Source organism: Chiloscyllium punctatum, chromosome 15 (assembly GCF_047496795.1).
Source record: "Chiloscyllium punctatum isolate Juve2018m chromosome 15, sChiPun1.3, whole genome shotgun sequence".
NCBI classification, from domain to species: domain Eukaryota; kingdom Metazoa; phylum Chordata; class Chondrichthyes; order Orectolobiformes; family Hemiscylliidae; genus Chiloscyllium; species Chiloscyllium punctatum.
This window is the reverse complement of record NC_092753.1, coordinates 75,434,255-75,460,702: the sequence shown is the minus strand read 5'-3', so window position 1 is coordinate 75,460,702 and position 26,448 is coordinate 75,434,255. Positions and strand designations below refer to the sequence as shown.

Below are 26,448 nucleotides of genomic sequence, written 5' to 3'. Positions count from 1 at the left end.
ATGTTGATGAGGCCAGTCTTTACCTCAGTAACAAAATAGATGTTTTTAAAAACAATATCAAGTATTTGAAAAGCTCTAAGAGAATTTAATGCTATTAAACTGTTAAATATTTTTATTACTTTCATAAGTAGTCATTTGATCCTACAAAACTTGAGTTTTACTGAAAAAAGACATTTTAATTGAAGCTTTTTGTTTTGGTCTTACCAAGACAATTACAATAATAATGTAAAGGGAAAACAACAATCATACTGCATGAGAGAGTGTACTGGTTGCTTAACAAGTGGATTGATAGAGGCATTGCCATGGGAATGTATCAATTAACTACCAAGCATTAAACCGAGAAAGTTGACTCTGATTGGTTAGGCCAGCACCTTGAGAAATGAACCAGAAAATGGCCATCACCTATTTTATTCAGTACATTTGACAAAAAGCTTGAAAGCTTTGACAAAAGAAGTTTATTTTTTTAGAAATACTTTTACAAATAGTCAATGAGCGTCCAACATCTGTCTTTGGAGATTAAATCTCCTCACACCCCCAGTTACTCCTCCAGTGTTCATTCCCCACCACTGCCCTCTACAAATCTGATTCCTTCCCCACATCTCAACTTCTCCAGCACCTCATCCCTGCCGATGTTAGAAAGGCACTTGATGGAAGGAGAAAACCTCAGACTGTTTTAAGACCATAAGAAATAGGAACAAGAGAGGGCAATTCCGTAACTCAAGCCTACTCCATTTTTCATCTGGATCATAGCTGATCCAACACTCCTCATACCTACTTCCCTGGTCTTTCCCCATAACCCTTGATTTCCTGACTAATCAGAATCTATGGCATCAATGTGGATTTCATCAGTTTCCTCATTTTCCCTTCCCCCACCTCAACCCAGCTCCAACCTTCCAGCTCAGTACCGCCCTCATGACCTGTCCTACCTGCCTATCTTCCTTTCCACCTATCCACTCCACCCTCCTCTCTGACCTATCACCTTCATCCCCACCCCCATTCACCCATTGTACTCTCTGCTACTTTCTTCCCACCCCCACCCCCTTTCATTTATCTCTCCACTCTGCAGGCACCATGCCTCTATTCTTGATGAAGGACTTTTGTCTGAAACGTCAATGTTCCTGCTCCTCGGATGCTGCCTGACCTGCTGTGCTTTTCCAGCACCACTCTAATCTAGACTCTGATTTCCAGCATCTGCAGTCCTTGTTTTTACCTAATCAGAATCTACCTATCAATCTCTCCCTTCAATATACACAAGCTCCCCGTCCCATACCTTTCTGTGGCAGTGAGTTTGAAAGACTCACAACCATCAGAGAAGAAATTCCTCCTCATCTCAGTCTTAAATTGCCATATCTTAATAATTTGTGTTTACTATGACTGAGAAAGGAAAATCCAGTCCATTAACCTGTAATTTTCTCCCTTAACCCAACAGCTAGCGAAAATAATAACTTTATGTATCAACACTACACCACGTCTATAACATTACTGATGCAAAATGTTTGTTTACAGTGGTAGAGAAATTGCAGTAATGTGAATGAGTCACCTCCATCCCCACCCCCATTCACCTATCCTACTCTCCCCTATTGTACTTTCTCCCCACCCCCACCACCCTCTCACTGATGGCATTATTAAGGCATTAGTGCAAATGATCTTCTGTTAATCTTTACAATTCACTGCTCACAGTTTTATGCTCAGTTACCTCTCCCAACTCACACAGTAACAAAAAATAATTGGGTGCTGGCAAAGCAACATTAATAACCTTTCAGTTTAGGGTGTAGGTTTGCTCTCCAGACGTTTCATTACCTGGCTAGGTAACATCATTAGTGGCGACCTCCAAGTGAAGGTCTCCTGCTTTCTATTTATATCTTTCTCCTGGATGGGGTTCCTGGGGTTTGTGGTGATGTCATTTCCTGTTCATTTCCTGAGGGGTTAATAGATGGCATCTAGATCTATGTGTTTGTTTATGGCGTTGTGGTTGGAGTACCAGGCCTCTAGGAATTCTCTGGCATGTCTTTGCTTAGCCTGTCCCAGGATAGATGTGTTGCCCCAGTCGAAATGGTGGTTTTTTTCATTCATGTGTAGGGCTACAAGGAAGAGAGGATCGTGTCTTTTTGTGGCTAGCTGGTGTTTGTGTATCCTGGTGGCTAACTTTCTTCCTGTTTGTCCTATGTAGCGTTTGTGGCAGTCCTTGCATGGAATTTTGTGGATGACGTTGGTTTTGTCCATGGGTTGTACTGGGTCTTCTAAGTTTGTTAGTTTTTGTTTGAGAGTGTTGGTGGGTTTGTGTGCTACTAGGATACTGAGGGGTCTTAGTAGTCTGGCTGTCATTTCTGAAATTTCTTTGATGTATGATAAGGTGGTTAGGGTTTCTGGCTGCGTTTGGTCTGCTTGTCTGATTGTTCTTGAGGAATCTGCGCACTGTATTTTTTGAGTATCCGTTCTTCTTGAATACGTTGTATAGGTGGTTCTCCTCTGTTTTCCGAAGTTCATCTGTGCTGCAGTGTGTGGTGGCTCGTTGGAATAGTGTTCTGATACAGCTTGGTTTGTGTGTGTTGGGATGGTTGCTGGTGTAGTTAAGTATTTGGTTAGTGTTTGTCGGTTTTCTGTATACGCAGGTTTGTAGTTCTCCGTTGTCTTTTCTTTCGACTGTGACGTCCAGAAATGCGAGTTTGTTGTCGGTTTCTTCCTCCTTGGTGAACTTTATGCCAGTGAGGGTGTTGTTGATGATGTTAAATGCTTCTTCTATCTTGTTTTGTTTTGTGATGACAAAGGTGTCATCTACGTAGCGGACCCGGATTTTTGGTCTGATGGTTGGTAGGGCTGTTTGTTCTAGTCTTTGCATTACTGCTTCTGCTATGAATCTTGATAGCGGAGACCAAATACTTAACTACACCAGCAACCATCCCAACACACAAACAAAGCTGTATCAGAACACTATTCCAACTAGCCACCACATACTGCAGCACAGACGAACTTCGGAAAACAGAGGAGAACCACCTATACAACGTATTCAAGAAGAACAGATACTGAAAAAATACAGTGCATAGATTCCTCAAGAACAAACCAAGACAAGCAGACCAAACACAGCCAGAAATCCTAACCACCTTACCATACAAAGAAGTTTCAGAAATGGCAGCCAGACTACTAAGACCCCTCGGAATCCTAGTAGCACACAAACCCACCAACACACAAACCCACCAACACTCTCAAACAAAAACTACCAAACTTAAAAGACCCAGTACAACCCATGGATAAAACCAATGTCATCTACAAAATTCCATGCAAGGACTGCCACAAACACTACATAGGACAAACAGGAAGAAAGTTAGCCACCAGGATACACGAACACCAGCTAGCCACAAAAAGACACGACCCTCTCTTCCTCGGAGCCCTACACACGGATGAAAAAAAACACCATTTCGACTGGGACAACACATCTATCCTGGGACAGGCTTAGCAAAGACATGCCAGAGATTTCCTAGAGGCCTGGCACTCCAACCACAACGCCATAAACAAACACATAGATCTAGATGCCATCTATCAACCCCTCAGAAAATGAACAGGAAATGACATCACCACAAACCCCAGGAACCCCATCCAGGAGAAAGATATAAACAGAAAGCAGGAGACAACAGCTTCGCTTCACTTGGAGGTCGCCACTGATGATGTTACCTAGCCAGGTAATGAAACGTCTGGATATCAAACCTACAGCTCAGCGAGCAAACCTACACCCTAAACCTCAACCTGAGCTACAAACCTTCACAAACCTTGCAAAAACCTTTCAGTAAAAATTCAGAATCCAAACCAACAAACCTTTGTTCTTAAAGCTGACAGAAGTAAATTTATGATAGAAATCCGATCTTCTTTCAGTCCAGAACTGAAAATGTCTGTAATGAAATCTTTTTAAAAAAAGCACAATTTAGTTCAATCTAGTTTTTAACTAGTAATTAACTAATCATTTTTACAACTTTTTTTTTCCAACTTATGGTTGATACAAACATCACTATTCCCAAATATCTTCATTACTGTCTTGACATCCTGAGGCACTGTTGTACATACACTTTCCTCCCCCTGCATATTATTGATTTATCACTTGAAGTACTATGCCAACACATCATTTCCAAAAGGTTTCAAAACTACTGATCTTCAGTTCTTTCCAGTTATAATCTTCAAATTGATTATCTCATTTTGATTGAGAGAGAAGCAAGTCAATCTCTTTTTAACCTTGGCAGTGTCCTGTACTGTAGCCCCACAAATTCACAACAGGTTGTTCCATACTAACAAAAACTTGTTTACACAAACTGTCTGGAATCTATTTTGATCACTTTATTTCAGGGATATATAAAAAAGTGGATTAATCTAATTGAATTCCAAGACTGAAAATACCTTTTAAGCCCAGGACTTGGCTGATGGTATTGTCGTCACCAGCTATCAAAAAAGAAACTGTGAACTGGATATAAGCCATTCGTACATCAGGCATCCCCTAGAGAGAAAGACACAATATCATTAAAAATACCAATTCTAAAGAGATGATTTAAAACAATGTAAAAAGATGTGTACTTTTGCAGAAATACTTTTAGAAATATTCAATGAGCTTCCAACATCTGTCTTTGGAGAGTAAATCTCCTCACACCCCCAGTTGCTCCTCCCCTGTTCATTACCCACTACTGCTCTCTAAAAATCCAAATCCATCCCCACTGGGCTGGCTTTATCACATTTAAAAAATAATAGTATTTTTAACAGAATATTTTTACTCAGGAATGACAAAGAAAAAGGTTCAATCTTAATAACGTCCATACTTGGAGCTACTGCTACAAATGCCTGGAAAAGATACCAATAACGCACTATATGTGAGAGTTACATAGCTCTGAAAATCATGACCAGCGAATGAAGAATTTCCTCTGTTACCAAGCTGCTTATTGGAATCCAGCTGATTTCTCTATTGGAAAAGTAAGATCCCAGAATGAAATTTGGTTTGATAGATTTTTGAATATGCACTTAACGAGGTGGTCGTCCACTTAAGCACTTGCACACAATGCTGTCATTTTGATTTTATCAGTAAAACAGATTTATTATACAAAAGAAATGGAGGTAAAATAGACTAAATCAACTATATATACATAACATTTCAAAACAGATGGTAAAAATACAATCTTAACCATCACGAAACACTATCACTTTACAGTAATCAAATACCAAACAGCTTTTTTTATAGCACATCTTTAGGTTTGATTTAACTAATTTCCTTTAATTTCAGGTCATGAGAGTTTAATAAGCTTTTCTTTCATTAATCATACAATGGAGCTTAGACTTTCTCAGCTTCAAATAACCACTTCAGTGTTCTAACTAAACACTTTTGGACTAGAATTTCAAAATAAAACCTTTACACAGAGCTAAACTCCTTTCTTTATTCTTACATTTAAATTTAACAGAAACTTCTGCAAACTGAAAAGAAACCAAGGAACTACAGACCTGTGAGTTTACTTCAGCCGTGGGTAAATTATTGAAGGTGATTATAAAAGAGAGGACTTATGGACATTTAGAGAGGAAAAAGATTGATTAGGGAGAATTAGCATGGTTTTATGTGAGAAGAATCGTGTTTCACAAACTTGGTTGAGTTTTTTGAGGATGTTACCAAAAAGATTGGTGATGGATGAGCAGTAGACTTTTTTTTTGGATTTTAGGATTATTTTTGCCTTTGATAATGTTTTACATGGTTGTCTAATTAGGAAAGTTAGGTCACATGGGATTCAGGATGACCTTGCCAATTGGATATATTATTGGCTTAATGGCTGGAGATGACAGTGATGGTAGAGGGATGTTGTTCGGACTGGAAGCCTGCGGCCAGCGGTGTTCCACAGGAATCGGTTCTGGGATTTCTTTTGTTTGTCATTTATATAAATGATTTGGATAGGAATATAGAAGGCATAGTTATTAAGTTTGCAGACGATACCAAATTTAATGGTGTAGTAACCACTGAAGAAGGTTTTCTAAGATTACAATGGGATGTCAATGGGCTTAAAAATGGCAGATGGAGTTCAATCCGGATAAACGTGAGGCATTGCATTTTGGTTCGAAAAACAAGGGTATAACTTATACCATTTGTGGTAAGGCCTTGGGTAGTGTGGTAGAACAGAGGGGCCTTGGGGTGCAGGTGCACAATTCTTTTAAGTTTACATCATATATAAACAGGAGGGTTAAAAAGGCGTTTGATATATTTGCCTTCTTTGCTCAGTACTTTGAATATAGGAGTTGGGAAGTTATGTTGAGGTTATGCAGGACATTAGTGAGGCCTCTTCTGGAACACCGCGTCTAGTTCTGGTCACCCAGTTGTAGGAAGGATATTATTAAACTGGAGAGGATTCAGAAGAGATGTACCAGGATTTTGCTGGGTGTGGAAGGCTTGAGTTATAAATAAAGGCTGGATAGGCTGGGACTTTTTTCACTGCAGCGCAGGAGGTTGAGAGGTGACCTTGTTAGAAGTTTATAAAATAATGAGCGGTATAGATAAAGTTAATAGTAATTGTCTTTTCCCAAGGATGGGGGATTTCAAGACCAGGGGTCAAATTTTTTAAGGTGAGAGGAGAGAGATTCATAAAAGACATGAGAGGCAATTTTTTTACATAGGGGTGGTTCGCATGTGGTAGCGGTGGATGCAGGTACAATTATAACTTTTAAAAGACATTTGGATAGGTAGATGAATAAGGAAGGTTTGGACAGATTTCGGCCAAGAGCAGACAGGTGAAGGTAGTTTAGTTTGGGATTAAGTTTGGTATGGACTGGTTGGACCGAAGGGTCTTTTTCCATGGCTGTATGACTCTATGACTATGACCAAAAACATTCCAAGCTCTGCTTTGTTTCCCTAAGCAAAAGAAAATCAATTCCGGATTCTTCTGAAGCAAAAGAAAGCTAAATATTTTTCAATGCTTGCTTTGTCTAATTGTAATATATTCTCTCAATAGGAAATATTTTCCATTATCACTCCAGGAACTCTTGCGCTCTCATACTTGTTTTTACAAAGCAAAAAGCTCCAGAAATACTGATAAGGAAAACACTAAAACTCCATCATACACAGGAACCAAAGCCCACATGCCACTAGTTCAAAATCCAAATGCTAAAATAAAAGATATATCAACCATATCTTCAACTTCACATCAATTAAAAGAATCTCAACCCTGTTGAACAATTACAACAACTAAGGCTCCTAACCCCTATAATTGGCCTCACTCACAAGTGTGCACTTTTTTCTCTGTCTCGTGATAGAATCAGAAGAATCTATTCTCAGTGGTGATACTGCCTCAGGTGCCCAAGTGATTTCCTCCGCTCTGATGTGTCATAGTGTCTGCAGTAATGACCAGTATCCTAAAACAATGACATTTGTAGAATGCTGTATTAACATTTCCAGCAGTGAGCAGATCCACAGTACTTGTCATATTTATCTTCGTGTCCTAAACCATATACTATTTTGACTGAATTATTACAATAAATTTCTACTGAGCTATCTTTGTACATACAAAATATTCATGTATACTATTATATATTTTTACGAATAAAGCAACAGAAGCAATATAGAATGATTCTATCATGAGGTAGTGTGGCTAAATGGTCTAAGATGCTGGATTTAAGATAAAGACTCTGCTGAGTTGTGGGTTTGAATCCCACTGCTGCCAATGTTGCAGGTGATATACTTCACGTTCTCCCTGCGTTGGTATGGGTTTCCTCTGGGTGCTCTGGTTTCCTTCCACAGTCCAAAGATGTGCAAGTTAGGTGGATTGGTAATGCTAAATTCTCTCCAGGGATTCAAAGTCTAGGTGGATTAGCCATAGGAAACACGGGGTTGTAGGGATAGATTAGGGAGGTTCGTCTGGGTGGGATGCTCTTCAAAGCATCAGTGTAGACGTGATGGGCTGAATGGGTGGGATTCTATGATTCACTTTTAAATATAGCCACAGCTTGCATGAACGCCCTACAGATATTTCATATCAAATCATTATATACTTTGTATTATGTACTTTCTAATGAGGTGCGCTTTGGCCTGCAAATATGTAAATATTAAACAGGGTGCTTAAATATTCTGAATTTCTCTCTATTGATTTGTGCCAATGTCAAACGCAGTTGCAGTTAAGGGTACTTTACAATGGCATCTTTAAAATAAATCGGCAGCTAGAAGTACACTAATTTGAACGTCTACCCTAAATAAAAAACAAAAGGACTGTAGATGCTGTTAATCAGAACCGACACCAAAAATTCCTAGAAAAGCTCAGAAGGTCTGGCAGCATCTGTGAAGAGATCTAAAAGTCATAGGAGGCAAATTTATTTTTTTACATAGAAGGTGGCTTAATTGGGAAAGGATTCTGGGTAATCAAAGATAGAGGATGGGAAAATTTTCTGGCTATAACAGCTGCTCCTTTTTTTGAGGTATTTTAGGTGTTGGAAGCGATTTCCTCAAACTTCAGGAGCAGCAGTTACTGTTTTATATGCTGTTGCACTGTTTTGGAACTTTGGAAAAAAAAGGCAAAACAACAGCACTTTTAAAAAGGAGAAGAACAGGCAAAGGAAGCACATGGTGACGTCAGTGCAGGAGAGAGAGAGAGAGACTGACAGAGTTTGAAGTTACTGCCTTTGCTGTTGAATTCATGTATCGCTGGACATTGGAACACGTCTGGGAAAATGAAAAAACAGCTAAATTCATAACTGATCTTGGAGGAACCTGTCGGGAGAGGTCACAGCATAGAAACAGATAAGTGGAGGTTTTAAGCATGGCCTTAAAATAAGTCTGCAGTAGTGAGTAGAGTGGGCTCTTACTTGATTATATGTTTTATTGAGCTACGTTTCTTGATTAAACTTAAAAATGTAAGCCAGAAGTATTATTTAACCTGGAGCAGTGTTTTCTAGAGGAATAAGACAGTGTTGTCTTCTGGGTTTGTAGATTGAAAGAAGCAAAAATGGCCCTTAGTAGAGGGATACGTTCTTTGTCGGATGTGGGAGTTTAGGGAGAGTTTATGGGTTACTGAGGAATACATCTACAACAAATGCCATTGGTTGCAAATCCTATCAGGTTGAATGGATCAGTTGGAGGCAATGAGGAATTTACAAGATCAAGGCTGTGTGATGGATGGCAGTTATGGGGGGTGAGGGGGAGAGAAGTGTCCGATACAGTCACATAGATGGGTTAACTCCAGAAAAAGCTAAGAGAGGTAGGCAGGTAGTGCAGGAGTCTTCTGTAGGTAGCCCCATTTCAAACATGTATGCTGTTTTGGAAAATGTAGGGGCTGTTTAATTCTAATGATCTTATGTCTTTATTTTTCTGTATTTTTGATTGGGACTGAACTGGGAAAACAACTTTTTACATAGAACGTTGAATAATACAGCACAATACAGGTCCTTTGACCCTCAATGTTTTGCCGAACTCTGATCCTACTCTAAGATCAAACTAACCTACACACTCTTCATTTTATTATCATCCATGTGCCTATCCAAGACTCGTTTAACTGTCCCTCATGTATCTGACTCTACTATCATCACTGGCAGTGCATTCCATGCACCAACCACTCTCTTTGTAAGGAACCCACCTCTGGCATCTCCCCAATCACCTTAAAATTATGTCCCCTTGTGATAGACATTTCGGCCTAGGAAAAAAAGTCTCTGGTGATCCACTCTATCCATGCCTTTCATTCTCTTGTACACTTCTATCAAGACAACTCTCGCCCTTCTTCATTCCAATGAGAAAAGTCTTTGCTCCCTCAACCTTTCTTCATAAGACACACCCTCCAGCATCCTGGTAAATCTCCTCACACCCTCTCTAAAGCTTCCATATCCTTCCAATAATGAGGCAACCAGAACTAAACACAATATTCCAAGTGTGGTCTAACCAGGGCTTTATGGAGCAGCAGCACAACCTCACGGCTCTTAAACTCAACCCCCCTGCTAATGAAAGCCAACACACCATATGCCTTCTTAACAACCCTATCAACATGGGTGGCAACTTTGAGGGATCTATGGACGTGGACCCCAACATCCTTCTGTTTCTCCACACTACCAAATCCTGCCTTTAACCCTGTAATCTGTATTCAAATTCAACCTTTCAAAATGAATCACTTCACATTTTTCCAGGTTGAACTCCATCTGCCACTTCTCAGCCCGGCTCTGCATCCTGTCAATGACCCGTTGCAACCTACAACAGCCCTTTACACGATCCAAAATTCCACTAACATTTGTGTCATCAGCAAACTTATTAACTCGCCCTTCCACTGCCTCATCCAAGTCATTTATAAAAATCACAAAGCGCAGAGGTTCCTTCCAGATCCCTGTGGATCACCACTGGTCACTGAGCTCCAGACTGAATACTTTCCATCTACTACTACACTCTGTCTTCTACAGGCCAGCCAAATCTGTATCCAGACAGCCAAATTTCCATCTATCCTTACTTTCTGAATAAGCCAACCATGGGGAACCATATCAAATGCCTTCCTAAAATCCATGTACACCACACCCACTGCTCTACCTTCCTCAATGTGTTTTGTCACATCCTCAGAGAATTCAACGAGGCTTGTGAGGCCTGACCTGCTCCTCACAAAGCCATGCTGACTCTCTCTAACCAAACTATGGTTTTCCAAATAATCATAAATTCTATGTCTCAGAATCCTCTCCAATTATTTTCTTTACTCAGCGAGTCGTGAGCTCATGGAATGCCCTGCTAGTAGTAGTGGTGGACTCTCCCTCTTTATGGGCATTTAAACAGGCATTGGATAGGCATATGGAGGATAGTGGGCTAGTGTAGGTTAGGTGGGCTTGGATCGGCGCAACATCGAGGGCCAAAGGGCCTGTACTGCGCTGTATTTTTTCTATTTCTATTTCTATTTGCCCACCACAGACGAAAGGCTGACTGGTCTGTAATTCCCAGGGTTATCGCTATTCCCTTTCTTGAACAAGAGAATAACATTTGCCACCCCCCAATCATCTAGTACTACTTCAGTGCACAGTGAGGATGCAAACATTATCGCCAAAGGCATAGCAATCTCTTTCCTTGTTTCCCATAGTAACCTTGGGTATATCCCGTCTAGCCCTGGGGTCTTATCTATCCTCATGTTTTTCAAAATTTTCAGCATATTCTCCTTCTTAACATCAACCTGTTCAAGCATATCAGCCTGCTTCACACTGTCCTCGGAAACAACAAGGTCCCTTTCATGAGTGAATACTGAATCAAAGCACTCATTAAGGACCTCCCCTTCCTCCTCTGACTCCAGGCACAAGTTCCCTCCACTACCCCTGATCGGCCCTACCCTCACTTTGGCCATCCTTTTGTTCCTCACATAAGTGCATAACGCCTTGGTGTTTCCTTTATCCCGACCGTCAAGGCTTTTACAGGCCCTCTTCTAGCTCTCCTAAGTCCATTCTTGAGTTCCTTCCTGGCTACCTTGTAACCCTCTAGAGCCCTGTCTGATCCTTCCTTCCTCAACCTTAACTAAGCTTCCTTCCACACCTCTTGTCATTCAAGGTTCCTTCACCCTACCAACTCTTCCATGCCTCAGTGGGATAAACCTATCCAGGACTTAGTGTTCCTAAACAACCTGGATTATGGAAGGAGTGGCTTTTAAACAGCAAATTACTGAAACAGATTGCGAGTCAAATTTACACTGCTGCTTTGTTCAAGCCGTAGAGAAGGCTTTTTGTGGATGGACCAACACAGAGTGTGTACAAAGTCAGATTCGTCAGAGATTGTTCTGTGAAGTTGGGACCACCAACCTGTCAAGAACCACCTGTTTGGCTCCCAGTTAGCTAAACAGCTTGTGAGCATGATCAATACTGGCAGAAGCTTTTGGACTGCTATAAGAGCAGATGGTGTGTCTTTCTCACCAGTAAAATACCTAAAGCCTGGATAAAGCTGACGTATTTTCCCCTCACCAGTTGAATCTAACCAATAACTAAGAGACGATATAGTTAGTGTACTAATCACCTATACCTCCTGGGAAGTGAAAAGAACCTGGCAAAGAGATTAAATAATGGAAAATATTGGCAACTAAAAGCAAACCCTGTAGACTGGAGTCATTTAATTACTTTCTCAATTTTTTTCCCCTTTACCTGTAAGACTTTTTTTTTTGTCTGTCTCTATGTAAATATAGGGAAGCTTAGAAAGAATTTTAACTAATGAACTTATACATGGTTGATTATCTGTAGCTAGAATCTAATTATTTGTAAGAAATAGCAGTTCTTTTCAAATATAAACCCTGCTCCAGGTTTTCTATGAGTCTGGGTTTATCCAACAGGTAAATTGGGAACTTTACATACTTTGGTAATTTTTAAAAATTTTGTGATGACTCCGGTAAGAGGAACTTGATTATCAACTTGCCACCCCAGAGAGGTGTAACAATGATCAGCGTATACTGGCAGTCTGCAGAAAGACCTCTTTCAAAATTTGATTCTGTACAACATCCAGCATCTTAATCATTTTTCATGCATAACGTCAACATATGCAGAATGTCAGCAGGTTATTCAAGTATAACAGAACATCTAATTAGAGTTCAATTTTGTTTTCACTGTATTGCCATTTACACATGTATTCTAGCAGTCCCACATCTCATTGAGAAGTAAATTTTCTTTCAATCCCATTAAGTCCAAGTACTGACTGTAATACCCTCCCATTACTACTCCTGTTAATGACAATTGACAGGGCAGACCACTAGAACTTGAAACCTCAATACCTTTCATTCACTTAGGGATCAAATTATTTTAACTTTGAAAATGTGGATGTTGGTTAATTTACCATGATTTATAACTACTTTACTATCTGGTAAGTTTCAATACAAAATCTTTGCAAACCTATACAATGAAGATACCTCAATATAATAGTGACATCACAATCACACCCAGACCAAGTTGCTCATATTTAAGGATATATGGAAAGTCCAAACATTGCCCCAGCTCCTTAACGCAAGATAATATGTCACTTACTAAAGACCCAGATATTGATATGATTAGCAGCTCTGTTCCCAGACTCTATCCGAATCAGTGAAAAATAAATAAATATTTTACCCAATATTGAACACAATCATTATTATGAATATCGAAATGTGGTTTTAAGTACAGGCTAAACCATTAGAGAATGAAGCAATTACCTGTTTATCTCTACTTTTCAATAGGTTTGGCAGCTTTTTGTTGTTGAAATCAAAGAGGCTCAAGAAGTCCCGAGCAGCATCGGGACCCTGGCTCACCATTGCAGACATCAAACAAAAGCACACTCGGGTATACCTAATAACAAGAAGAAAAAAACAAAATAAATGTCGAGAAACTGAAAATACATTTTTCTTGTTTTGCAACAAATGCATTGTCACTGCATTTACTTTTTATTGAAATGTATTGCTTTCAAATGCTAAACTTTAAACCACAACTAAGGCAGTACAACTTAGTGCTGTCTGAATATACTACGTGTGTGACTATTCTAAATTCATCAATTGAAACTGCTGTTAACATTATCATAAATATCAAACTGTAACCCTGATACTACACCATGATGTTGTATAGCTCCAAATGTGTTCCTCAGTAACAAAATTAAACCTAAAATTAAGAAAAATGTATCACGGTATTGCAGAGATTTTACACAGCTCAGGAATCAGAAAATGAACTTTTATACACATATATTGGCATTTTTGGACAGGGAGAACATTACAGCTATACTTAGGATGATATTCAGGGGAGATCGTCCAATGAAGTTATATGCGTGGAACGTAGAAATAAGAAAGGGACAATCACCTAGTTGAGATTGTATTGTAGCTCCACCACCACCAAACAGTCAGCGGGAAATTGAGATGCAAATGTGTAAGGAGATCTCAGATATTTGTAAGAAAAGTAGTGTTGTAATGATAGGAGATTTTACCTTTACAAATGTAGACTAGAACTATTGTACTGTTAAGGGCTTGGATGGAGAAGAATTTGTGCGGACAAAAAACCTTTCTTATTCAAAATGTGAATATACCTACCAGAGAAGGAGCAATACTTGACCTTCTGTTGGAAAATAAAGCAGGGCGAGTGACTGAGGTATCAGTGAGGCGCACATTGCAGAAAGTGATCATAATTGGTCAAATAGTTAAAGTTCTAAATTGGAGTATGGCCAATTTTGTTGTTATTAGACAGGAACTTTCAAAAGTTGATTGGGGAGGCTATTCACAGGTAAATGGAAGTGGGAGGTTTTTATACTGCACATTAGTTCATCAGGGCAATAGAACAGACATCAAAATATAGTGTTACAGCTACAGAGATGGTGCAGAGAAAGATCAACTTTGCTTAAATTCTTTCATGGGATGTGGATATTTTAGGTCTGGTTAATCTTGACAACGTTCTTATCTAATCACAAGATCCTTACAGTGTGGAAGCAAACCATTCGAGCCATCAATTCCATATTGAGCCTCTAAAGAGCATTCTACCCAGACCCACTCCTCTATCCTTTCCCTGTAGTCTTGCATTTCCCATGGCTAATCCACCAACTTGCACACTATCGATAATTTAGCATTGTCAATCCATTTAACTTGCATATTTTGGACTGTGGAAAGAAACCGGAGCACCTGGAGGAAACCCATGCAGACACGGGGAGGTTGCGCAAACTCAACACAATCACCCAAGACTGGAATTGAACCCGGGTTCCTGGCACTGTAAGGTAGCAGTGGCAATCACTGAGCCACCGTGCCACCCCTCACAATCCTCCTTTGAGTTCATAAAATGATGATCTGTTGTCTCTTTTCAGATACCTGCATATCAAAATATTTTAGATTAGATTAGATTACTTACAGTGTGGAAACAGGCCCTTCGGCCCAACAAGTCCACACCGCCCCGCCGAAGCGCAACCCACCCATACCCCTACATCTACTCCTTACCTAACACTACAGGCAATTTAGCATGGCCAATTCACCTGACCTGTACATTTTTGGACTGTGGGAGGAAACCGGAGCACCCGGAGGAAACCCAGGCAGACACGGGGAGAACGTGCAAACTCCACACAGTCAGTCGCCTGAGGCGGGAATTGAACCCGGGTCTCTGGCGCTGTGAGGCAGCAGTGCGAACCACTGTGCCACCGTGCCGCCCACAAATTCCACATTTTGCAGTATACAAGGACAGCAATGAGACCTATATGCCTCTGTCAGCCCAATAGGAATGCATTCTGGATCACAAAAGCTCACTAGAAAGTAAAGGTGTGTTTGGGTGGTTTGGGTGGCACGGTAGCTCAGTGGTTTGAACTGCTGCCTCACAGCACCAGGAACCCAGGTTCAATTCCTGCCTCAGGCGACTATCTGTGTGGAGTTTGCACATTCTCCCAGTGTCTGCGTGGGTTTCCTCCGGATGCTCTGGTTTCCTCCCACAATCCAAAGATGTGCAGGTCAGGTGAATTGGCCATGCTAAATTGCCCATAGTGTTAGATGCATTAGTCAGGGGTAAATATAGGGTACAGGAATGAGTCTGGGTGGGTTATTCTTTGGAGGGTCGGTGTGAAGTTGGTGGGCCAAATGGCCTGTTTCCATACTGTAGGGAATCGAACCTAATCTAAGAAGATCACCCCTTCTCAGCAGTGTAGTTTCAGCACATTCTGATTTTAATTTCCATAGTTTTCACGCGTTTTAAAATTTCTCTTTCAGAACTCAGTTAATATTCACTTATAGAATACTTGTATTTTCCTATGCATTTAGTTTGGACATTTCAACTTATCTGCATGATACTTTTAAGTCAGAAGGTTGAAGTTTAAGTTCCTCTCATGGATTTGAACATGTAACTCAGTTTAACAATTCAGTACCATACTGAGGAGTGCTGTAATGCTATAGGTGCTGTGATAGAAATCAGGTTTTAAAGCAAGGCCTCCTTGAGCTGTTTCGATTCTGTTTTTCAGGACAGAATGGGAAATTGTCCTTTATCATGGTCAATGACAGATTAATTTCACTCTCACTTTCTGTTTGTGAGGCTTCAGCATACAATTAGCTGGCAAATTCAACCCCAAACCAACATTAACTGCACTTAAAATTAACACATGACCTCTGATGTGCTTTGGGGTTTTGAGAACTTTGAGTAGCTGTAAAACCAAGCTCTTTCTTTTTAAGCATTGTATCAAAAATGAATGCAATAGATCAGCTGGAGAGAAACATAAAAAGTTAGAGTATACATAATGATGCACTCAACTTGTTTCTGCATTTTGAGATTATCTATAGCTAATAGATATACATATTGCCAGATCAACTCCTCTATTCACATCTGTCAGCTCTCTCTGTAATACTGACCTGTGACTTGCTGAGTAGAGTCCTGTGTAAATTAACTTTATGTAATTATGCAGCAACGTCTTCACTATGTGTATCCCTACTGCACTAAAATGTGCAAGGTCACTAGCAGTCCTCAGCAAAATGGCCTCCAATGCTTGGAAAATCAGAATCATCTGTGGGAAAAATTCAACAAAATGAATCAGTTCGCTATGATTATTTTTTTCCTTTCAGAAGTTTCAGGATGGAAATTATGGTGATATATTTTAAAATGTTGGATGAGTGGTTTATCCAAGCCACTTCCGCAACAAGTTGGGTTCAATTACTGTTTTGTGACAAACAGAAGGGTGTCTGAGCAGCCAAGGTTTAGTATATTTCAGCTAGCTTAGCCTTTAAAGCGTCAAAATCAAATGGCATCAAAACTCGCTTCTTGGAAGATGGTTGTCAGCCTCCAACTCTAGGCCAGATGAAGTCAGAACGAAATGAATACTTTCAAATTATTTTTAGCATTAGGAAGTACAAGGTGGGAAACAAGGCCAGTTAACAGTTTTTTACCAGATGATACAAAGATGTGCTCTCCCCGACAGTGAAGAGACTGACAGCTTGACTGATTTCCCTGCAGAAGAACTCTGGTCAATCAGAAATGGTGTCTGCATTCGCCTGTCATATTTTCAATCCCACTCTCGTCATGGGTGTGATTTTACTCCCCCGGATATTGCTGAGAAAGATAAATAATCTAGTGGGTCGGAGTGGGGAGGTGCTGATCCACTTCCCACCACCTCAACAATTAAGATCTGGGCGAGAGGTTCCATGGCTGACCTCCTCAAACCATCACTAATTAACGCCATTCAGTTTTCAATAAATGGCTTAACACATCACTTGCCCAAGTATCTGTCTTCCCAGCAGGCAAGAAACATGACTACACTTCTGATGAGGAAACAAGAAAATCTGTCTGGTTGATTGGTTGGTGGGGAGGGGAGCCTTTTAAAGTCCAGAATTTAGGGGTTACTGGGGGCAGGGATGGCTTCTGAAAGTCTGCCAGCAGATGGTACTCTTCATGGTTACACAGTCTAGATCTCTAGCAATGTACCTCCGCTCCCTGAGGCTACTTGCATGTGGCTGACTAACAGCCTCAGGTGAGGCAGGGCTTCAATGGTGAGGCACCTGATTGGACAAAATGCTCATACAACAACAGTGAAGCATCAAATTGGTGCTTGATCGCAGGAATATTTTTCACTGGTGAAGGGTGGGGCAAGTCTATTGCCCCCGAAGTTACCTGTCAGGGAGAGTACTGGGGTCATGGGGGCTGTCTTCCAATGCATACAGTTCCTTTATTGAATCAATGGACATACCTTCTACCTGCCCTAACCTGTTTCATGGAGGTTACTTCCAACCAATTGGCATCCTCTCCAAACACCAGAAAGTCACCTGTGATTAAATAGCTCTTCGCTGGCATGGTGGCTCAGTGGTTAGCACTGCTGCCTTGGCTCGATTCTGGGGGACTACCTATGTGGAGTTTGCACATTCTCTCCATGTCTGCGTGTGTTTTCTCCAGGTGCTCCGGTTTCTTCCCACAGTCCAAAGATTTACGGATTAGGTGGATTGGCCATGCTAAATTGCCCATAGTGTCCAAGGATGTGCAGGCTAGGTGGGTTAACCATGGGAAATATGGGGTATAGGTGTGGGTCTGGGTGGGATTGTCTTCTACAGGTTAGTGTGTTCTCAATGGGCTGAATAGCCTGAATGCCCTGCAGGAATTCTATTCTATTTCTATTAATGATGACAATGGCCCCAGCCTCATATAAGCAGGCAAACTCTCCAACCCAATACATTGTTGGGAAAATGCCTGGGTGGCTAGAAAGCTGAACAGGGGAGACCTGACCTCTTTTACCCATTCTATTTTATTACACTTCCCCACTCACTGCTCCCCCCACCCCCAAAATTCATAACTGACTGTTGTATATTTTTCATAATTCAAGGGAGGACAGCATGAATATTTCACATGTTCAAACTTTGCTAGTGACAAGACTAAAAAGAGTAAATAAATTTGATTGCAGCAAATAAAACATTACTTTTCACATTGAACATCAACTGCATTCACCTCAGTTTCTGGTCGTCCCCCTCCATCAAGAAGCTTGAAGATTTCTGTACATTCAGCCGAAATCTTAATGTACCCATTTACAACATCATACAATTCAGGACACGGCAATTTCTTGGCTATAGCAATAAAGATTGTTAAGCCTGCAAGAAACATAAATGGAGTTTCAGTGTAACAATCTATCGCACAAGTACAGTGTTCATAATGAAATGCAAAAATCACAACTAAAAAGAAATAGTGGTGGAATTACAAGTCTTCTGGGTGTCAATTCTTCCTTTGTGGTGTTGACAAAGGCTTATGTTTCAGATCCAGACTCCTTTTGGTTTTGCTCAGATATTGATAAGCCAATTACCTACTTATAGTACATACAAAAGCAGAAATTGCTGAAGAAACTCAGCAGATGTGGAAGCATCTGTAGAGAGAAAATAGAGCTAATACGGAGTCCAGTGAGCTTTCTTTAGAACTAAACACTGGTTTTGAAAAATTAACTCTGTTTTCTCTCTACACATGTTGCCAGAACCAGCTGAGTTTGTCCAGCAATTTCTGTTTTTGTATGTTTTAGATCTCTAGCATCTGCAGTTCTTTGCTTTATGTCTATTTATATTATTTGTTATTAGTTTCAGACAGTGATCTTCCCATTACAGCTGGCACACTGATCATATCACGGATGGAGGAGTTTATAAAGGTCACTATAAAATTTTCAAATACTTGTTCACTTTGTATTTCGTCTTTCTCAATAACTGATTTGGATAAGAATTTAGGAGGCATGATTATTAAGTTTGCAGATGACACCAAAATTGGTGATATAGTGGACAGTGAAAATGTTGCCTAAAATTACAAAGGGATCTTGATCAATTAGGCCAATGGGCTGAAGAGTGGCAGATGGAGTTTAATTTGCATAAATGCTAAGTAATGCATTTTGGACTTATACAGTTAATGGTAGGGCCCTGGGTAGTGTTGTCGAACAGAGATACGTAGGAATTCAGGTACACACTTCTTTAAAAGTTGCGTCACAGGAAAACAGGTGGCTAAAAAGGCATTTAGCACGTTTGCCTGAATTGCTCAGACCATTGAGTATAGGAGTTGGATTTCATGTTGAGGTTGTACAGGACGTCAGTGAGGCCAGTTTTGGAGCACTGTGTACAGTTCTGGTTGTCCTACTATCTGAAGGATATTGTAAATGGCAAGGTTTCAGAAAAGATCTACCAGGATGTTCAAACTGCCTTCCCTAATCAAAATATTTCTGCCACATTCTATGATTCTGCGATAAGGCCATATTTCAGCCTGACCCATGACTCTTCTGCAAGAACTATTACTTGCTAATAGTGAATCCAACTTGCAAACTGACCATGAATTCCATGTGTTTTAACCTTTTGGACCAATTTATCATGAAGGAGCTTGTCAAATGCTTTAGTATAGCCCACGTAAATAACATCAATCATTTTTGTCAGTTGCTTAAAAAATTCAATTAAGTATGTGAAACAAAACCTCCCCTGCATAAAGCCAAACTGTTTAGCCCTGGTAAGTCCATTCTTCTCCAAATGCAAGTAAATTTTGCCTCCAAGAATCTTCTTCAATAATTTCCCTACCATTAATGTGAGGGTCAAAGGCCTATGATTTCCTGGATTATCCCAGTTGCCTTTCTTGAACAAAGGAAGGATATTAGCTATTCTCCAGTCTTTGGAGACCCTTCCTCTGGCTAAAAAATATACAAAGATCTGTGTCAATGTCTCAGCAATCTCCTCTCTTGCCTCCAACAAGCCCTGAGGACTTATATACTTTAATGTTTTTCAAAGACATCCAACACACCCTCCTCCTTGATAGTAAAACGCCTCAGAGTTTCGACAAGTCCCTTTCTAAATTTACTATCATCCACTCATGAAATACAGGGAGAACTAGCCATTTCGATATAGAACTGGCTCAAAAGGTAGGAGACAGAGACTGAAGGCCTGTGACCAGTAGAGTGCCACAAGGATAGGTGCTGGGTCCACTACTTTTCGTCATATATATAAATGATTTGGATGTGTGCATAATAAGTATAGTTCGTAAGTTTGCAGATGACACCAAAATTGGAGGTGTAGTGGACAGCGAAGGTTACCTCAGATTACAACGGGATCTTGATCAGATGGGCCAATGGGCTGAGGAGTGGCAGATGGAGTTTAATTTAGGTAAATGCAAGGTGCTGCATTTTGGGAAAGCAAATCTTAGCAAGACTTAGACACAAAATGGTAAGGTCCTAGGGAATGGTTGCTGAACAAAGAGACCTTGGAGTGCAGGTTCATAGCTCCTTGAAAGTGGAGTCGCAGGTAGATAGCATAGTGAAGAAGGCATCTTCCACCTCTTTTAAATCCCTCTCTATCATGTCTGAAACATCCAAACTCTGGAGCCAGGTTTTGTCTTTCTCTCAATCAAGTTTTTGTAATGGCTACATCGCAGTCCCATGTACTTGTTATACTTGTTGCATTAAATATTTCACACGCTTCAGATCTCTAATGTCCATTAACCTGGCCTTGCCTGTTCTTTCTTATAGTACTTGACTTAGCCTCTTTCTTCTCTTCAAGCACTCCATTTGCTGACCTACTGCTCTACAAAGATAGGTGGAGGGGCAGGTAGTATTGAGCAGGTGGGGAGGCTGCAGAAAGATTTAGACAGGTTAGGAGAGTAGGCAAAGAAGTGGCAGATGAAATACAATGTGGGAAAGTGCGATATCATGCACTTTGGTAGGAAGAATACAGGCATGGACTATTTTTTAAATGAGGAGAAAATTCAGAAAACTGAGGTGCAAGTGGTCTTGGAAGTCCTAGCCCAGGTTTTTTTTTTACAGTAAACTTGCAGGTTGAGTTGGTAGTTAGGAAGGCAAATACAATGTTGTCATTCATCTCAAAAGGACTAGAATATAAAAGCAGGGATGTACTTTTGAGGTTCTAAAAAGCCCTAGTCAGACCACATTTAGAGTTTTGAGAGCAATTTAGGGCCCCATACCTCAGGAAGGATGTACTGGCCCTGGAGAGGGTCCAGAGGAGGTTCACGAGAATGATCCCAGTAATTAAAGGCTTAATATATGAGAAACTGACATCTGGTCGGCATGGACAGGTTGGACCAAAGGGTCTGTTTCCATGCTGTACATCTCTATGACTCTACTTGATGGAGTTTAGAAGGATGAGGGGGATCTGATTGAAACTTACAGAATAATGAATGGTCTGGACACAGTGGACATTGAGAAGATGTTTCCATTGGCAGAGAGACAAGGACCAGATGGCACAGTAAAGGGAAGACCCTTGAGAATGCATTAGAAACATCTTTAGTCAGAGAATGGTGAGTGTGTGGAAATCATTGCCACAGAAGGCTGTGGAGGCCAGGTCATTGAGTATAGTTAAAACAGAGATAGTCATAATCATAGAGATGTACAGCGCAGAAACAGACTCCCTGGTCTCACTCGTCCATGCTGACTAAACATTTCCTGTTTTTATACCCACCCAGATGCCTTTTAAAATGTTGTGATCGCCCCAGTCTCCACCACTTCCTCTGGCAGCTCATTCCATACACACATCATGCTCTGTGTGAAAAGATTGCCCCACAGGTCCCTTTCAAATCTTTCCCTCTCTCACCCTAAACCTACACCCTCTAGTTCTGGACTCCCTCACTCCAGTTCTTTCCCCCAAACCAGTAGATAGAGGAGGAGCCATTGTCATTCAGAATAGAACAGATTACTGCAAGGAAGTGTACTGACAACTGAACAACCAGGAACACTACAGGCAACTACTGGCTGATCCGACCAAAGAACACACCCATGAATTGAAGGACTGGATCCAAAGTCCTGATCAGAGTTCCCTACGCGCCCTCATTCAACCTACTCCTCGTGTAGGCGCCTTCTACTGCCTTCCAAAGGTACATAAAGCCAACACACCAGGACATCCCATCGTATCAGGCAATGGGACCCTGTGTGAGAAACTCTCCAGCTATGGTGAAGGCATCTTGAAACCTATTGTAAAGGGAATCCCCAGCTTCTGTCGCGACACTACGGATTTCTTACAGAAACTCAGTATCCACAGACCAATCGAACCGGGAACATTCCTCGTCACAATGGATGTTTCAGCACTCTACACCAGCATCCCCCACAATGATGGCACCGCGACAACAGCCTCAGTACTCAGCACCAACAACCACCAATCTCCAAACACCATCCTACAACTCATCCGCTTTATCCTCGATCACAATGTCTTCACCTTTGACAACCAGTTCTTCATCCAGACACATGGAACAGCCATGGGGACCACATTTGCACCTCAATATGCCAACATCTTCATGCACAGGTTCGAACAATACGTCTTCTCTACGCAGCACCTCCAACCAACATTATACACCAGGTACATTGACGACAATTTCTTCCTCTAGACCCATGGCGAGGAGTCACTGATAAAACTACACAGTGATATCAACAAGTTTCATCCCACCATCAAACTCACCATAGACTACTCTTGACTATCTGTCTCATTCTTGGACATGTGCATCTCCATCAAGGACGGACACCTCAGCATCACACTCCACTGCAAACCCACAGACAACCTCACAATGCTACACTTCTCCAGCTTCCACCCAAAACATATTAAAACAGCCATCCCCTATGGACAAGCCCTATGCGTACACCGGATCTGTTCAGATGAGGAGGAACATGACAAGCACCTGGAAGTACTCAGGAACGCCCTCATTAGAACAGGGTATGATGCTCAACTCATCGACCACCAGTTCCGACGTGCCACAGCAAGGAATTGTAATGACCTCCTCAGGAGACAGACGTGTGCTGCAACCAACAGTGTACTCTTCAGTTCAGTACTCCCCAGGAGCTGAAAAACCATGCCAAGTTCTTTGTGACCTGCAATACATTATCAATGAGGATCAGCACCTCACCAAGACCTTCCCCACACTTCCACTGCTTGCCTTTAAACAACCACCAAACCTCAAACAGATCATTGTTCATTGCAAGCTGCCCAGCTTTCAGGACAACTCCATTAAACCCTGTCATGGTAAGCGCTGCAAGATGTGTCAGAGTGTGGACATGGATACCACCATTATACGTGGGGACACCTCCCACTATGTATATGGCAGGTACTCATGTGACTTAGCCAACATTATCTATTTTATACGTTGCAGGCAAGGATGCCCTGAGGCATGGTACATTGGAGAAACTGAGCAAAGGCTACGACAACGGATGAATGTGCACCGCACAACAATCAACAGACATGAGCGTTCCCTCCCAGTTGGGGAACACTTCAGCAGTCCAGGACATTCAACGTCGGACCTTCGGGTGACCATTCTCCAAGGCAGACTTCAGGACAGGCAGCAGTGAAGTGGCTGAGCAGAGGCTGATAGCTAAGTTCCATACCCATAGGGAGGGCCTCAACTGGGACCTTGGGTTCATGTCACACTACAGGTGACCACCATTGCACTATACACACACAGACATTCCTACCTACACACACACACACACACACACACACACACACACACACACATTCTCTCAGAGACTGAGACACTGTACACTCACGCACACACATATACGTTCTCTCTCACAAACACTCTCAACCCCCTGACACACACACTCCCACACTCTCACATGCACCCCCTCAGAGACTTAAGATACTCTACACTCACATACACTCTCTCTCACACTCACAATCCCCCAACCCAGACACGCATATATTTTGTGGGGTGAATTTGTACTTGCAGAGTTACGTTGTACTTTGCTCAAAAACTGCATGAATTCTGTTATCTCACTTTTTAGGTTAGAATCAATCTAGACATCATGGCATAGACAGAGAACACAGGGGGCTAACACCTTCAACATATTATCTAGCTAACACCAATTGTTACAGTTAACCTGCAAATGCAACTTTTAAACAAAAGTTTTCTGATTTACACATGAAAGAAGTGAAACTATCATGGTATTCGAACAGATGAAAGACTCAACAGACAATCAAGGTATTTTTCAATGTATAATTTCAGTAACATCAGACTGTAAATCTTTGCTATAAATTCTGTGCCTTACAATTGTGTCCTCCACAACCACCTGATGAAGGAGCAGTGCTCCGAAAGCTAGTGCTTCCAATTAAACCTGTTGGACTATAACCTGGTGTTGTGTGATTTTTAACTTTGTACACCCTGTCCAACACTGCCATCCCCAAATCGAGATTCTGTTGATATGAGATCTGATTGATATATTCAATATCATGAGAGTTCTGAAGAGAGCAAGTAGAAAGAAAATGTTCCTTCTTATAAAAAAAAATCTAGAATGGGAGGGTATAGGTACAAAGTACAATAATTAGTTAAAAAACAAAATATTCTCTCCCATACCTTTCCACCTCTTGGAAGGTACAATTCAGCAGTGTGATAGAATACTTCCCACTTGCCTATATGGTGCAGCTCCAATAACACTCAAGTAGCTTGACGTCATCCAGGACAAAGACCACTTTATTGGCAACCCACACACCCACCACTTTCAGTATTAACTCCCTCCAACATGAACACTGCACACTGACAACAGAGTAAAGTTCTACAAGATACACTGCAGTAGCTCGTCAAGACTCTGTAAACTGATAATCTCAGCCATGTGGAAGGACAGAGCAGCAGATACATATGATTACCATGATCTTTCCACAATGCGAGTGTTGACAAATTGCTGAATGTCAATATCTATACTTCACCGTGTATATTGTATAAATGAATAATGACAGAGAAAGAATGAAACATTTTAGGAATACCCAAAATAGCAAGTGTTTCACTTTTGCAGTGGCTTGTGGGATATAAATTCTCATCACTTAGACTGAGGAAAGGTTTGATTATTTGCCACAGCCCAGTACTCACCTTTCTGCACTGTCTCAGGGCTTTGTAACATGCTTTTAAACCGAGTCCCTGTGAACTCCATGGCCGGTGTCTTGGCTGTTTCACTCTCATCCGCAGCTGTCTCCGAGTCACTTCTCTTCCGTTTCTTCGCCATCTTTGTATTTTTTTCAAATATGATGATGATAAAAGCAGCCTTTCTACCTTCTCATCAGACATTTAACATAACTCCACATGGCAGTTCCATGAGCGGAAGTGTCCGTCGCCGTTTACATTCCGGTTGAAGAACAGCTTTCCCTCCGTGACGTTCCTCTTGGGGCTGAACGGAGAGAAAACACAAACACCAGTCAGCACTGCGCTCTTTGTAATAAATCCTTCTAAAGTACATTTCATTCAATTTACCATAATATTCATTGTATCAAATATCAATCCACTAGCTGAATAGTAAACACAATTGCATTCTTTAGAGTGATGTGGAGGTGCTAGTGTTCCACAGGGGTGTGTAAAGTTAAAAATCACACAACACCAGGTTATAGTCCAACAGGTTTATTTGGAAGCACTAGCTTTCGGAGCGCTGCTCCTTCATCAGGTGGTTGTGGAGCAGGATCATAAGACACAGAATTTATAGCAAAAGATGCTTTAGAATAGAGTAGAGTTACTGTTTATGTTGAAAAATGTGTTGCTGGAAAAGCGCAGCAGGTCAGGCAGCATCAAAGGGGCAGGAGAATAGACGTTTCGGGCATAAGCCCTTCTTCAGGAACCTTTGATGCTGCCTGACCTGCTGCGCTTTTCCAGCAACACATTTTTCAGTTCTGATCTCCAGTATCTGCAGTCCTCACTTTCTCCTTACTGTTTACGTTGACAATCCCAGTTCTAATTGAAAGACCCTTATCAGAAATATTCACTGTGAAGGAACAATCGTTGCACTATTTTCAGAAATCACTGAACACAATGTTTCACTCATTTATGGGACGTGGGTGTCGCTGAGTGGGCAGCATTTGTTGCCCATCGTTAGTTCCCTTGAGAAAGTAGTGATGAGTTACACAAACCCCCGCCGTCCATTTGTGTGGATTCACAATGTCTTTCGGGAGGGAATTCCAGGATTTTGACCCAGCCACAGTGAAGGAATGGTGTTATATTTCCCAATCAGGATAGTGAGTAGCTTGGAGGGGGACTTTCAGGTGGTGGTGTTCCCATCTACCTACTAAACTTGTCCTTCTAGGGTCATAGAATCTCTGCAGTGCAGATAGAGGCCAATCGACCCATCGATCTATACTGACCCTC

The 26,448-nt window shown here is 41.2% G+C and overlaps 1 protein-coding gene across 2 annotated transcripts in view; it reads right to left on the bottom strand.

The window, feature by feature from the left end:
• Positions 1–26,448, bottom strand: part of urb1 (URB1 ribosome biogenesis homolog) — a 117,875-nt gene that overhangs the window by 90,497 nt on the left and 930 nt on the right. For both annotated transcript variants that reach the window (XM_072585491.1, XM_072585490.1), the window contains exons 2-7: positions 25,189–25,483; positions 18,331–18,470; positions 16,254–16,405; positions 13,113–13,245; positions 4,384–4,480; positions 3,811–3,896 (exon numbers count right to left, since the gene is read on the bottom strand). In XM_072585491.1, coding sequence (XP_072441592.1) covers positions 3,811–3,896; positions 4,384–4,480; positions 13,113–13,245; positions 16,254–16,405; positions 18,331–18,470; positions 25,189–25,321 — 741 coding nt within the window. In that variant the 5' untranslated portion in view covers positions 25,322–25,483. The remainder of the gene's footprint in view (positions 1–3,810; positions 3,897–4,383; positions 4,481–13,112; positions 13,246–16,253; positions 16,406–18,330; positions 18,471–25,188; positions 25,484–26,448) is intronic.